Source organism: Gossypium hirsutum, chromosome D10 (assembly GCF_007990345.1).
Source record: "Gossypium hirsutum isolate 1008001.06 chromosome D10, Gossypium_hirsutum_v2.1, whole genome shotgun sequence".
NCBI lineage: Eukaryota > Viridiplantae > Streptophyta > Magnoliopsida > Malvales > Malvaceae > Gossypium > Gossypium hirsutum.
This window is the reverse complement of record NC_053446.1, coordinates 1,425,272-1,440,360: the sequence shown is the minus strand read 5'-3', so window position 1 is coordinate 1,440,360 and position 15,089 is coordinate 1,425,272. Positions and strand designations below refer to the sequence as shown.

General features: G+C 33.0%; 4 protein-coding genes across 4 annotated transcripts; 2 read left to right on the top strand and 2 right to left on the bottom strand.

Annotated features, from left to right (window-relative positions):
- Window positions 1-687: 687 nt before the first annotated feature.
- On the top strand, window positions 688-2,241 carry LOC107941106 (uncharacterized). The gene is made up of 3 exons (XM_016874635.2): window positions 688-937; window positions 1,026-1,231; window positions 1,916-2,241. Exons 1-3 carry the CDS (start codon window positions 839-841, stop codon window positions 2,115-2,117), a joined length of 507 nt encoding a protein of 168 aa, XP_016730124.1. The 5' UTR covers window positions 688-838; the 3' UTR covers window positions 2,118-2,241.
- A 976-nt stretch (window positions 2,242-3,217) lies between these two features.
- Window positions 3,218-5,083, bottom strand: LOC107941101 (oxygen-evolving enhancer protein 3, chloroplastic). Its single transcript, XM_016874631.2, has 3 exons — window positions 4,481-5,083; window positions 3,549-3,844; window positions 3,218-3,461 (listed from the first exon to the last, which is right to left on the bottom strand). Exons 1-3 carry the CDS (start codon window positions 4,779-4,781, stop codon window positions 3,363-3,365), a joined length of 696 nt encoding a protein of 231 aa, XP_016730120.2. The 5' UTR covers window positions 4,782-5,083; the 3' UTR covers window positions 3,218-3,362.
- A 110-nt stretch (window positions 5,084-5,193) lies between these two features.
- Window positions 5,194-10,882, top strand: LOC107941112 (kinesin-like protein KIN-14C). The gene is made up of 17 exons (XM_016874640.2): window positions 5,194-6,098; window positions 6,199-6,441; window positions 6,532-6,676; window positions 6,748-6,857; window positions 6,942-7,061; window positions 7,166-7,369; window positions 7,764-7,973; window positions 8,052-8,126; window positions 8,237-8,383; window positions 8,472-8,610; window positions 8,692-8,801; window positions 9,100-9,261; window positions 9,342-9,562; window positions 9,862-9,943; window positions 10,026-10,130; window positions 10,213-10,317; window positions 10,400-10,882. Exons 1-17 carry the CDS (start codon window positions 6,054-6,056, stop codon window positions 10,583-10,585), a joined length of 2,409 nt encoding a protein of 802 aa, XP_016730129.2. The 5' UTR covers window positions 5,194-6,053; the 3' UTR covers window positions 10,586-10,882.
- On the bottom strand, window positions 10,857-13,388 carry LOC107941113 (sulfite exporter TauE/SafE family protein 5). Its single transcript, XM_041102680.1, has 4 exons — window positions 12,528-13,388; window positions 11,572-11,706; window positions 11,362-11,484; window positions 10,857-11,277 (listed from the first exon to the last, which is right to left on the bottom strand). Exons 1-4 carry the CDS (start codon window positions 13,347-13,349, stop codon window positions 10,969-10,971), a joined length of 1,389 nt encoding a protein of 462 aa, XP_040958614.1. The 5' UTR covers window positions 13,350-13,388; the 3' UTR covers window positions 10,857-10,968.
- Window positions 13,389-15,089: the final 1,701 nt, after the last annotated feature.

Here is a 15,089-nt window from a genome sequence, read left to right as displayed (position 1 = left end):
GACCTTAACCTTTGACAATAATGCTAAGATTTTATTGAAATTTAAAATTGTTAAAAAGTAAGTTAAACAATGATTCTGGTCTTTCTATTATATAGAAATTTGAAATTTAATCATATGCTTGAATTTGACATGACTTGATTATCTTATTTTTGTAATGCTATTAGTTAGTTTAAATTAGTAATATGATTAAAGTGATTACGTAAATTTTTTTTTTGAAGACATGGTTAAGCATTCAGTTTACATGTAAACTTTTCTATTGGATTAAGTAATTCAAACTAACTAATAATTTTATAAAAGTAAAAAATCAAATTATGAGAAATTAAAGTATAAAAATTAAATCCCACATTAAATTTAGCATACTAAAGGGACTGAATCTAGAATTTGACCTAAAAAATGTATATGGCATTGCCTTCTGAATGTTTGATTCGATTCCAGGCTTTCAACCAAGGTTTATGATGAATGTCATTTGCTTCACAAAGTTGCATTGGTACCATCTTTTCTTTAGATTCCAAAACACAATCCAAGGATATATAAAAGAATTGATTGATCAATGTGTTTTTTTCTATAAAAAAAAATCTACTTTTCTTGTCATCCATGGAAGGAATATGAATTTCAAAAAGAAAAAGCAATGTGCCAAAATTAAAAAATTGTATGAGCTAAAAAGAAGCTTTTTAATCCAAACAGCCCAACAGCCAAATCACTTTCGTATATGTTACTAATCGCATGCATGTTCCCTACTTTATTCTTATTTTCCTCTTCATTAATACTCCATGTATAGCCTTTATAAAAGGTTCCATTCACTGACAGATATCTGCAAGTATTTATTACAATAAAAAAAATGGCAAGAAACGCTTGTATTCTGATTTGTTTATTGATCATAGCTTTGGATATTACTGCTGGGATTCTTGGCATTGAGGCTGAAAAAGCTGAAAACAAGGTATGTTTTAGAATGTAAAGAGAATTATAATCATTGATCCTTTGTTTTTTTTTTCATGGTGTATGTGTTCTTTTAATTTATTTAACAGGCTATGCATTTGGGGGCGGGGCTTGTTGAGTGTAGAAACACCAGTTCTCAAGCTTACAAGCTAGGTTTTGCAGCATTGGTACTTCTTAGCCTCGCTCATGTTATTGGGACCTTACTTGGTGGGTTTTTCTGTCTTTGGAGAAAGGGAAATCCAAACAAAGCATCTGTTATCAAATATTTAGCGGTGGCTTTCCTCATTATCTCATGGTATGTCTTCTAATTAATATACCAGTGTGAGGAGCGAACCCAACGATTCATTAAATACCTCAAACTAAAAGGGATTAAAACGGATTTTTATCCGGGTTGACCAAAGCTATTGCCTGTCCCTTCTAGCTATGTCTCTGTTGGTGTCCATAGGTGGTAGGGGGTGTGCATATATGATTTCAATATTATGTATAGCATTAGTAGGTGGTCTGAAAAAAGTGAATTGGACTAAAGTCGAATTCTGAAATATCTTCAGTGAAAGTGTTAGAGTTGTGTAATCTGAATTTTGTTTGATCCAGTTTAGAAAGTTTGAGCTGCAATTTACTTGTTAAAGAAATAAAATAAAGAGGCAAAATTGGGGATTTATAAGAAAAAGTTTCTAGGGCTAAAAAGATATGTTTTATAAAGTTGAAAAATAAAAAAATTTTATTATATTATTTTAAATAAACCTAACTTTTTATTCGATTTTACAAGGCTAATTTTTTTTTAAAAAATTTCTCCAAATATATCTGACAAACATTCAAAATTGAACGAAAAATTCGTTCATTGGATAGGTCTATGTCCCTGAATGTGATGAATATTTTAGGCCAAAAATAAAAAGTTATTGTTATGCTAAAATAAATATTAGAATTATAAATAAATTTTAATTTAATGTATAAATTTTGATTTAGTGTATTTAATCTACAGGATCATATTAGTGGTGGGATTGATAATGCTGATTATAGGGACATTGTCAAACTCAAAGTCAGGATATTCATGCGGCATATCCCACCATCGGATGTTTACCATTGGAGGGATTCTGTGTTTCATCCATGGAGTTTTCACGGTTGCTTACTATTTATCGGCCACCGCAGTAGGCCGAGAAGGGCCTCGAACCACCACTTCCTAATTTGCCTTTTCCCTACTTTCTCCATGCTTTGTAACAAATGCCAACAACTCACATTCTTTATTTGTATTGATATTTTGGATGTAATTCAGGTTTTTATTTTTGTGTTCATGAAATATTTGAAATTCATAGTGATGGTTAGTGTTATAGGTCGAGTTATTCTTCTAAATCTAAAGTTCTATTCAAAATTTGGAAAGTATAGGAAAAATATTAAATCCAAAAAAAAAAACTTTAACAAATAAATTAGACATATTTAAAATATAAACAATGGTCAAGCTCAAACATTCAAGACCTAATCCTAGCTTAGCCCATTTTTTATGTTTATAATATAGTATATTAGGTTATTTTATATATATATTATATACTTTATAACACAGAAAAACTAAATCTATAATAATATATAATACTATAATATAAATATTAAAAAATGTTAAAATGTCTATATATAAAATTTTAATAAACGAAAAATATTAAAATATTAAATATTAAATTTAAAATGATATAAATATTTTTTAATTAAGAAATAATATGGGAGGGCTTAAAATGGGCTTGTGTTAACCATTTACAAATATGGGCAGACATGAAAAAAACGTTAGACCTATATTTCAAGTTGAGCAGGGTTTATGTAGCATAAAGTGTGTCAATATCATGTTTAAGCCCGACTTGGCTCATGAACACCTCTAATTATGGTAAAGTGCTTGTACAAACTAACAAGTTTCAATTTTATCAAAATTTGCTATTAGTTCATGTATTATATATAAGTTATGGATTTGTTCAATTTTAAAGTACTCTTCACTATTTCAGAATTTAAAATTTCAATCATGACTCAAATGGTAACTCTTAAATTTGTTAGGTCAAATTCTGTTATTAATATTGTACTAAGCGTAAGTTATGGATTTTGCCTTATTCTCTAATTTGATCATTTTTAATTACTATACTTTTCAAATTTCGAGATTTCAATTTCAACTCTAATATTATCAATGAAACTAGCAAACTAACAAGATATTATATATGTGATAATATGTTTGCTAAATAAAATTCGGTTGAGTTGAAATTTTAAAATTTAAAAAAAATACTAAAAATTAAAAATAATCAAATTAAAATACAAAAATTAAATCTGCACCTTATTAATATCACAATTTGAAATTTCAATTTCGACCATAGATAAAGATTCTCTTTGGATAGCATAAAAATGAAAGCTTCTCTACAAACGATCAACAATGCTTACATCAAAATACACCAATTCCCTTAGCCAAGCTTGGTAATAACTTCATTCAAAGCTGATGCAGTCTCAGCATAGTACTTTTCTGCTTCAGGGGTGCTCTTGATCTTGGCTGCATGGTCAAGCTACACGGAAAAAAAATTCATATCAGTATGGTAAGTTATAATGTTTCGTTAAATAATATAAATTAATCTGTAAACTTCAAAACTTACTCCATCAATGGTATTGAAGAGCTTTTTAGTGAGTTCATCGAGAGATTTCTTTTCATCTTTGGGCCTGGAAGAAATAACAGTTTTAAGGTCAAAGCGGAGGTACTCAGCCTTGAGACGAAGGTCATTCATGACATAGGGCCATGCTTTTTTGTCGATCAAGGTCTTGACACCAAGGATGTCTTTGGCTGATTCCTTTGCCCTCTGAGCCGCTTGTGCCGGAGTCAATGGTTGGAGGAAAAACCGATCTTTGTACGGCAGATCAAGGTCTCTTGGCTCATCGGAATTCAAAGTTCCGGCTGCCAACAACATGGTTTGGCTATCAAATTATTGAACCGTATCACATGCTGATGATTGGGTTAATTGTACCAAATGTCTTTTTCAGGTAAAATACATGGAGTCCTCTGTATTAGTCGGATTGTATTTTGTTTTTTCTACTTAAAAAATGAGTAAATTAGTTTCTCTACGCTCAATCAAAGAGTAAACTAGTTCTTTTGTTAAAAATTTAATCCATTTTGTGTTAAAAATTGGTCTTTATACATGTAACACATTAAGTATCCTATTTGATTATTCTATTATTCATTTTAGTTTTTAATAGTATAAATCAATAAAAATTTTAACAAAAAAGGCCAATTTACTCTTGAATCTAATATATATAGTTTAATTTGTCCACTTTTTAGTAAAAATTGCAAAATGTTATTTAACTCTTAGTATAAGAGTTTCCATGATATAATTGCTCTTTTTCACTACCACCCATATTTTAAATCCATTTCAAACTTCAGAACATTTTAATTATATCTTCAAAGTATTATGAAGGTATCAATCATGTCCTGATTAGCCAATTTAAGCTAATAGCATTAGCTTAGTAGTTAAATACTAGCTGTAATCGAAGCAAGTAAAGTGATGATTTGAATGGGTAATTGAAGAAGACTTACGCAATCCACCGGAGGGCGGTGGAGGCGGGCCAACCTTGATGCTTCGTGCATCAGCAAGCACAGCTTGAACAAAGGAGCCAGTAGCCAAACCAGCAGCAACAAGACCCAGCACAGCTCTGCGTCCAGTTTCAGGCTCGGCAGGGACCTGTTGAGCTCTAACGGTAAAACCGGGTCTAGCCACAGCCAACCTGTTGGTGCTAGCAACGTTCAACCGAGTTTGGCCGCTGAGTTGGAGACTACCTTCCAACGCAGCTTGTGAAGAGCCACGTAAACCAGTCATCGATGCCATTGCTTGTGCCATTGCAACCCAAATGTCTTTCAACAATGAGGTAAGTATCGAAATGTGGGATTATATTTTATTTTAATGTTTGGTCCAATGATTTTGTTCGTTGTTTATGTGATGTAGATTGGTTTGGGGCACACACATACCTTATCTGCCATTTTCGGATAAGTTGGATATGGCTTTAAACCAATTGTTATGAGCCATGTGGTGGACGATGATTTTGGGCATTGGACATGTTGGATTGGGTTTCGTATGACCTGGTTTATGTTTCGACACGTGGACTTTACAAAGATTTCGACTATCGACTTCAATGAATGTTCACTAATGTTGTGAACCATTCTTCCTTAATAAGCTTTGATAAGATCATCTCTCACTAATGAACTGCAACGATAGTTATTGGTAGATAAAACGAATTGATAAAATTTTGCATTTTAATTTACAAAAATTTATATTTCAATCATGATTATCTAACTTCTTTTGAATTATCAAATATCTTAAACATCGAACATTGATAGTGAGATAAGTTTATAATATAACCAGCAGCGAGTCATCGAGGCTCTTTCACATCACGCTACTTTGCTTCCTTGTGAGACTTCCAGCTTTGAATTGATTCAAGTGAGGTTGCTCCCCAGCATTAGGATTTTTGACCTCTTGAGCCTTGAATTGTTAAGGACTTTTGACTCTTAACTAAATTTTTCAGAAATTAAATTGATGGTCGAGTTGATTAAGTCATTAGTTCAACTAGTCTAGACAGTTCATCTGATTTAATTAAATAATTTATTAAAAAATTTTAAAAAAATATCAATCAATTTATTTAACTGTTATACCGGATTGAGTATAGTGTTAGCTTCAAAATTGACATAAGTTTTCTTTTCTTCTAAAGGCCCAATGTTTGAATAATTGAAGTCCAATCAACATGGATCATTCACTAAACACGTAGATGGAGCGGGTTAAGATCAATAGATCCGACCTAATCGGGCCCAAAGAAACTTAGTTACCGTTATGTACTATTTGTCTATTTCTTATTACATAGAAAAGACCGCCAGATCTAATTTCAAATCAATTCAAAAATCAAGCCCCTAAGGCTCCCCCCCAATTTCACAGCGGCTATCTTTCCCCCTTTTTTTCAAACACTAACGTTCCAATTGGTTCCCCCAATTTCAAAATTCTCCAGGAAAATCAAATCGATCTTCAATTTCAATCTTTTCTCCCACATCAACGGCTCAGATTCTAATATTTCTCTCTGATTCCTTCACCAATAGTAGCAACAGCTTTCACTGAGTTTCAACTATGGCTTCCCGTATTCAGAACCGACCTCCTCGCAGTCCTTCATCTGTAAATGAAATTTCTATTTTTTTTCGTTTTTTGATTCCTTTCTTTAAATGTTTCCATTTGTTTGTTTTAATCATTAGCTACCTTTTTTTTATTAATTTAGAGGAAGGAGCTTGGAGATGAAAATCCATTAGATAAACGGAGAAGGCTTGGAGCAATGGGGAGAGGAGCGGGATCCACAGGAACCGCGCGAACACGGCAGCCGTTTGCCGTTGTTAACAACCGTCAAGATGTTAATACCGCTGCCGTTGCAAATGCCGAGGAATGTTCTAATCATGAATTCACTAAAGAAGAAGTGGAAGCGATATTGAATGAGAAGCCGAAAGCGAAAAAGTTCGATCTCAAGGTGAAATCAATGTTGTAATTTGTTAGCTTTTGTTGTTTATTTGTTGTTATCATTGTTTATATTGGTTGGTGATTATTTGGTTTACTGTAGGCTAAATATGAACACGCGGCTGAGCATAATAAAAAGCTTAAGCTTTGTGTGAAATGGTTTCAACAATGTGATGAGAATCATGTAATTTATGCTGAGAAGCTTAAGAGTTCATTGGAATCTGCTGAGAAAAGATGCATTGATACAGGTACTTGTACTGCTTCCCTGGGTTATTTAGAATTACTGCTTGATTTAGTTAATTAACTTTTGATTCTGCAGAGTTGGAGAAGAAAAACAAAGAGGAAGAATTGAATACTATTATTTCAGAATTAAGGGACAATAATGCATCTCTAGAGGAGAAGCTGTCCAAGGAAGTGTCTGAAAAGCTCGTAAGATTTTAATCTTTATAATCTGTCTTGGTATTTGTTTTTCTTTAATTTTAATTATACGTTTGTTTTTTTTTTTTAAACTAGGATGCTATTGACCGCCATACAAGTGAAAATGAAGCTAGGGTTGCTGCTGAAAAGTCCGTTGCTTCACTGACTGAAGAGCTTGAAAGAGCTCAGCAGGATATAGCAGCTGCTAATGAAAGGGTAATAAATAAATCTCTTTGCTTTTTTTCCTTTTTCTTTTGAAAATTGATGCTATTATTATAATCTTGTTTGCTTTTCAGGCTGAATTTGGTTGAATTTTGCAGGCTGCTTCGCTTGATAATACACACAAGCGATTACAAGAGTATATCCTGAGTCTTCAACAGTACAATTCCAAATTGATCACTGACCTTGAAACAGTTCGTGAGTCACTCAAACGAGTAGAAAAGGAGAAACTGACAATAGTGGAGAATCTTAGCACTTTGAGGGGCCACTGTAGCTCATTGCAAGAACAATTGACCTTGTCAAGAGTAAGTTTTTATATCAGCCTTTTTTTATTTTTTTTCTTTGTTAGCTTTTTAGGTTATTTCTTTTGCTTTTCCTCTTTCCATATTCCATTTCAAGTGATTAATGGATTTTGAAGGACTCCGTTTGGTGTTGTTGGGCTTTTATCGTTCAATCTTATAGTTGAGACAGATTTTCATGATGACTAATTCTGAACTGACATAAAAATTCTATAAGGGTCTTTCATGCAACTTTTCTGTTTTTCTTCTCAAGCAATGCAACCTAAAGTTATTTGAGAGGTGGTTTACCATAAACATGTGTGCAGTGATCACGCCTGTTTGCATTCTTTAGCACTGAGGTTTACGTATACGAGACAACAAATATCATGTTCAATATATTTTGGGATCATACTATTCTTAGGTTTCACAAGATGATGCTGTTAATCAAAAGGAAACTTTAGCAAATGAAGTCAAATGCTTACGTGGGGAACTACAACAAGTCAGGGATGATCGTGACCGACAAGTGTCACAAGTGCAGGCACTATCTGCTGAAGTTACGAAATACAAAGAAAGTACTGGAAAATCGTTAGCAGAGTTAGATAACTTAACAACGAAATCGAAGTCCTTGGAGGTTGGTTGATTTTGTTTATCATCATAAGTAATAAAAAGCTTCTTGGCAAGCTTTACTCATGCTAGGTGACTTTTGCAGGACACATGCTCTTCTCAGAGAGAGCAAATAAGAATACTGGAGCTTCAGCTTGCTGCTGCAAATGAGAAACTAAAGGTACAATTGCTCAAAATTAGACAGGAATGCTTGTGTTTTATCTTGTTTTGCAAAAATATCATGAATGTAGTTCTTGATGTCGTAGCTTGTTCTTTTCTTCCTATCTTTAGATGACCGATTTATCAGCCTCAGAAACAAGGATGGAATATTTAGAACAAAAAAGAATCTTGAAAGAACTACAAGATCGGTTGGCAGATGTGGAACATAAATTGATTGATGGAGAGAACTTGAGGAAAAAGTTACATAATACTATTCTGGTACTACTGATTTATCACCTTGTTTGCTACTTTAATTGCAGAAATGAATATAGTTTTGGAAATGAAGCTAAATGATCTTTAATTGCAGGAACTAAAAGGAAACATTCGAGTTTTTTGTCGGGTACGTCCTTTATTACCGGATGATGGTGCTGCAACAGAAGATGCAATCGTCTCTTACCCTACATCAACAGAATCTCTTGGCCGTGGCGTTGACTTGATACAAAGTGGTATGAACATAGATGCTCGTTCTATGTTATTCAATTTCTGTTTAATATCGAAGGCCTTGACCATTTTTCTTCTCTTTGCAGGACAAAAGTATCCTTTCACATTTGACAAGGTTTTCAATCATGAGGCTTCACAGCAAGATGTTTTTGTGGAGATATCTCAGTTGGTACAGAGTGCCCTTGATGGATACAAGGTAATTTTTCTATTCATTTGTTTTTGCAAACTTGAGCAAAAATTTTACTAATCTAGAAATGTTGTTCATATGGTGGGTAAGAATTGTTTTGTTTCAAAATCGAGGAATATTATGTTTGGTGACTTCTTTTGCACATGGCATTTCTTTTTGAAGCTGAATTCTACAATGGCTGTGGTGTTAGCTAAGTAATAAAATCCTTAGTACTAGTCTGCGATTACTATATGATCTGCATTATTTGCCCTTTGCTACAAAGGAAATTTGGATTCATAGATTGCTGGTGGTTTATTTTGTTTGGCAGGTTTGTATATTTGCTTATGGACAGACAGGTTCAGGCAAGACTTACACCATGATGGGAAGGCCAGAAGCCTCAGAACAGAAAGGGTTGATACCGCGTTCTTTGGAGCAGATATTCCAAAGTAGTCAGGCGCTGCGAGAACGAGGATGGAAATACAAAATGCAGGTAATTTACTTTGATCTTGATTTCCACTTATTATATTGGTTAATCATGGTTTTAACCACACCCTTCCTAATATCTTTTAGGCTTCAATGTTGGAAATATACAATGAAACCATCCGCGATCTGTTATCAAATAATCGATCATCAGGCTCAGATCCAACACGTCCTGAAAATTCAGTTTCCGGAAAGCAATACACAATTAAACATGATGCAAACGGTAATACATATGTCAGTGACTTGACCATCGTTGATGTTAGCAGCATATCAGAGATTTCCTCACTTTTACGGCAGGCTGCTCAAAGCAGGTAAAATTGCTTAGAGTTTTGCATTAAGCATACCTTTGAATATGTTTCAACAATGTTATATTGGAGTTAAACTGTGCCAGAAATTGTTTCAACAATTCAGACAAATGATTTAACCTTATTAACTATCAAATGTTTATGAATGATATAGTTCTCTAGTGTGGGTGCCAATATAACAAAACTAAAAGCAAGAACAAAAAGTTGTCTCTGATAGTATGCAATTCCTCATGAGTTTTGGTCTCAATGACCATGCAATAGAACAGTTTTTATGTTTAAGGGGATCATACTTTTCTGCTTTGCAGGTCTGTGGGAAGGACGCAAATGAATGAGCAATCATCAAGAAGTCACATGGTCTTCACATTAAGGATATCGGGAATAAATGAGGTAAATATCCTTTCTTTGAGTATACTGGTAAGCAGCCGTCCTTTCTCTGTGATACTGACATTTCTTTTCTTTGTTCTTATAGAGCACTGAGCAACAAGTACAGGGAGTATTGAACCTTATTGATCTTGCTGGAAGTGAGCGACTGTCAAGAAGTGGTGCTACTGGAGATAGGTTGAAGGAGACTCAGGTGTGTAAAATACCTCAGGATTTGTCTGTTCCATAAATTGTTCTTTCAAGTGCATTATGTTAACCTCTTTCCATGAAATCAGGCAATTAACAAAAGCTTGTCGTGTTTGAGTGATGTCATTTTCGCCTTGGCGAAGAAGGAGGATCATGTGCCGTTTAGGAATTCCAAGCTGACATATCTTCTCCAGGTAATGTGCTCTTGCAGAGCTGTTTCATGTAGTAGAATGATTTCGTTTTCATTGAATCACCGGATTTCCTTTGAAATTACAGCCTTGTCTTGGTGGAGACTCGAAAACTCTTATGTTTGTAAACGTGTCACCTGATCCTTCATCCGTGGGAGAATCACTTTGCTCCCTCCGCTTTGCTGCCAGAGTGAATGCCTGTGAAATTGGAGTTCCCCGTCGTCAAATGACCTTGCGGCCCACTGATTCTCGATTGAGCTGTGGAGGAAGTTAATGATTTATCACATTCTTTAATAACATTAAGTAACTATCATGATTTGTAATGATATGCCTTTGGTTTGTACCATCATTTGTAGAGGTTCTGCTTTAACCTCCTTACTGCTAATCTGTATTCCTAGATTTCAAATGTGTTTCTGATTGGTCGATTTCGTGGACCGGAACAAAACTCCGATTTTATTGGCTTGTTATTATTGTATGATAAAAAAAATTCATCATTTGATGAATACAGAAACAAAGGATGATTGAAATTTCATGTAAATGGGAAATGAAGTTCAAAATAACTTATATTGAAGTGGGACAATGCAGTTTCTTTACATACAAGGAGGACTCTTTCATTTCAAAGCGTAAATATAAATATACAAGCTCATAAAATTGAAGTCAACAAGGCATTTTGAATCCCATATAACTCCCTGATATATAATCTTGCCAAACATCGAGAACTCCGAAGCTAGTCAGCAATACAGCACTCAAGGCCATCACTATACCGATTGAGAACACGATCAGCGATGCTCTCCCGAACTCTTTTATGGCTTTCTGCACCACCACTAATCCGAGAACCGATGCTATGAAACAAATGAACGAGAATACAAGGGCAGCACCGGTTTGCTCCATCCCGAACAATAAGTACTGGAATGCAGACATTGTGGATGAAAAGAAAACCATGAGGGAACAAGTAGCTGCTGTTACCTGCATCAAATGACAAAAGTCATACATACATACATATGTATGTACGTAGATCGTTCAATAAGGAGGAAGCGATGGTATTTTTACCTCAGGGGTTACCCCAACTTGAAGAAGAAGTGGGCTTATAAGCATACCACCACCAATTCCAAAAACTCCACCCAAAGCTCCAGCCATTAAAGCCATTAATGGGAAAATAAGCTTGTTAACCCCCTTCACAAGTAAAAGAGAAACAAAAGGTTTTCAATAATTTTTCCTCTATTTATATGGTATTTTTGTACAAATAATTTGGAAAAGCACCTGTTTATTTGGACCAAGGCATTCAATGGGCTGTTTGCTAAAAAGGATCCAAGAAGTAAAACCTACGGCAAGTGGAACTTGAAACAATGAGAGAGTCCAATACCCTACTCCACATGGCTTCATTGGTATAACACCCTGCATCATGTTTCTCAAAATGGTCATAAAATAATTGAAACATGCCATGGAATGACACATGGATTCAAGATCATCATCCGTAAAAGCATCATGAAGGTCCTGTATAAGAGTTAAATTTCATTTTGTTTTTTTTATTTAAAAAATGAGTAAATTAATCTCTGTACATTAAATGAAAGATTAAACAAAATAATCAGACAGTTACACATGATGTGCAACATATATCTCATGCTAACGTATATGGACCAATTTTTAACAATAAGAATGAATGAAATTTTTAAAAAGACTACTTTATTCTTTGATATAACATACAGGATTTAATTTCTAATATGAAACCTAAACCCTATTAAAAACAAACTTGTCTTTGGTGCAATATTTGACATTAACATTAACACGATCTCATAGCTAGTGTCAGTCACAATCTAAGAAGTGGACCATTAATCATAAATCCTCATTTTCACTGGCTTTGAGTAAAGTCCAAAGTAAGGTAGCTTTCACTTCGCTCTCCATTTTCTTCAATTGTGGGTTTGGTGAAAAGAAAGAGACATCACCGGTAGTTAAACCATGCTTATTATCCATTTTCATTGCTTTCAACTTGTTTAAAATCGTATCCTCAATATTCATTTTATAGTATAATCAGAAAATCCTTTCGGGTTTAAATTCGAATCCTTCCCTTAAAAAAAAACAATATTACAACCCGAAATTAAGTAGATAGAACACATTTGACAACATTTATCATGACAAATAATTGTAATAATGAAAAATGAAACAAGTAAAGCGTGCAAAAAGTTGAAAAGAAAGATGAAAATGAAGACAAGGGGTACCTGCCCATAGCTATTGCCACGAATAAGATAGATGATAAAGAAGGAAAACCAGACCATAACTAACACCATAAGTTTCTTCCATGGAAACCCTGAATTTTCTTTCCCTTCTACACCCATCAATGGTTCTCTTAAGTTCTCGATCTCTCCATTTTTAGTCACCCCATTTCCCACTTTTTCACACCCATTTCTACTTTCATTATGTTTAGCTGTTTCTGTTTTCCAATACCCAACACCATTACTACAAGTCTTAAAAGTAGACCAAACAAGGAAAACAGCAAACAAGATAGTGATTAACCATTCAGGGAAGACATGGTTACAAACAACCCCAACACTTACACCTAATAACATACAAGGCTCTGACAAAATTGCTATGTCATAATCAACCAAACCCTTTTTCATACGTCCTGATTTGTCAGTTTTGGTACGCAAATTGTACATAACATTTGCAATTGACCCACCGGTGACCATAAAAGCTGAGAAAGATGAAGCAATTTTAAGGTCTAAACCAGCAATGATTGTGAGAATGGGAATAAACAAACCTCCACCACCAATACCACCGGCACTTGATATAGAGGAAGCTATGAAACAACATATTGCTGCTAGTATTGTAGGGGTTGATAGTTTGAGTTGGTGGCCTTGGAATTTGACAAGGCGAGTTTTCCATTGGAGAGTTTTGTTGATGAAGGTGTGGACTGTGAGATCATTGAAAATGGGTTGTTGGTGGTCGTGGTGGGCGTGGTATTGGGTGTGGGGGGTGATGAAGAAGAAGATGAAAATGGGAAGGGCAAGAGAAACATATCTAAGCAGATTCTGAATATTCATTTTGCGGGTCTCGTGAAGAGAAATTTGTCTTGAAAGACCCTTACGAGATTGTTCTTATATACCACGTTGCAGGTTTTAGTGTCACCATCCGATATTAGTATATTTTTCCTTTATTATGCATTCCAACTCAAAAAAAAAAAAACCCCTACACTATTAGTAGTTAAATTACGGATAAATTTTTATTTCGGTTATTTAATTAAAAAAGTTATAATTTAGTTACTACGTTATTCAAAAATTTTTATTTAAGCTATCGAACTATTTAAAAGTTTTTATTTAAGTTATTGGCTGTTAATTTTTTTTTTAAAGTTCTGCCAGCGAGTTCAAACGACAATTTGATGATTAGTGCGGTAGATCAGTACCAATCAACAAGTAGAAAAGCATACGTTAGGTCCAAGTTGATCCAATAGTCAGTGTCGAAGATTAGAGGAAAAAATTGTTTGAATTTCGGTTCGCAGATTAGGACGTTTAAAGTTATTTCATAAAAAAAAATAGTTGTAGTAGAAAAGAGGAAAAAGAGCTTTTGATTGGTGTAGACAATAGACATTGTGAACAGAAAAAAAACCATATAACTTGTTTTTAAGTTTTTAATAACTCAATGACTTAAACAATAAATTTTGAATAGTTCAGTGATCAAATTATAATTTTTTTAATTAAGTGAACAAAACAAAAACTTACCAATAATTTAGTGACTAATAGTATAGTTTATCTAAAAAATTATAAAGATTGAAATCTTTTTTACAAATAAAAAATTTTAATCATTTAAAAAAAATAGTTTTTAGGTTAAAATATGCCATGGTTTCTTGTACTCTTCATTAATTTGGAATTTAGTCAATGTACTTTTATTTTTAATAATTTAGTCTCTCTATTTTTCGTATTCAAAATTTAAGTCAAACTGTTAGCACTGTTAAAATTATTTTGTTAAATTTAAGTTCGTATAATATCATTTTTTTAGTTATATTGTGACGTAGTGAGTATTTATTTTATTTCAAAATATCACATCAATAAATATAACAATATTAACAATTGGACTTGAATTTTAAAAATTTAAAAGTAAATGGACTAAATTCTTAAAAATAAATGTACAACGACTAAATTCTAAATATGTGAAGAGTACAATGACTTACAACATATTTTAAAATTTTTTTATTAAATAACAAATGATTGTGTTACATATAGATTATTAAGTGAGATTATAGATATAGTCTATCCACTATGTTTAAATTTAGGATTTAGTATCTATATATAATTTAATTACTTTGACATAATTTAATATCTACTTTTATAATATCATTTATTAGTCTAAATAGTTGTCGCTCTTAATTATTTCAATTAAAATAATTAAAGATGTTAATTATTTAAATTAATTGTAAAAATAAATGATTAAAATATATAAAAATTAAAATAACAATGTTATAAAACAAAGCCCCACTTTGGATCAAGGAGATTGTGTCTAAAAATGATGCACCCATTGTACAAGTAAATATTAAAAGAATTATTATTAATAATACATGAAAAAAATTATTGAATATGATTAAACATATGGGTGATTAAAATATTTATAATCATTTTTAAAAATGTTCAATCATCATATCTTACTCATGAAGTAAAGATTAGATCTTTCATCTTAATGTGTATTATGTGATATTTCTTAATTGTTTTTTTTTTGTGTGTTAATGGTGAAAATAAAATTAAATATAAGAAGGATGAAGTTAGAATTTTTTTTTGAGAAATCGGAATTGA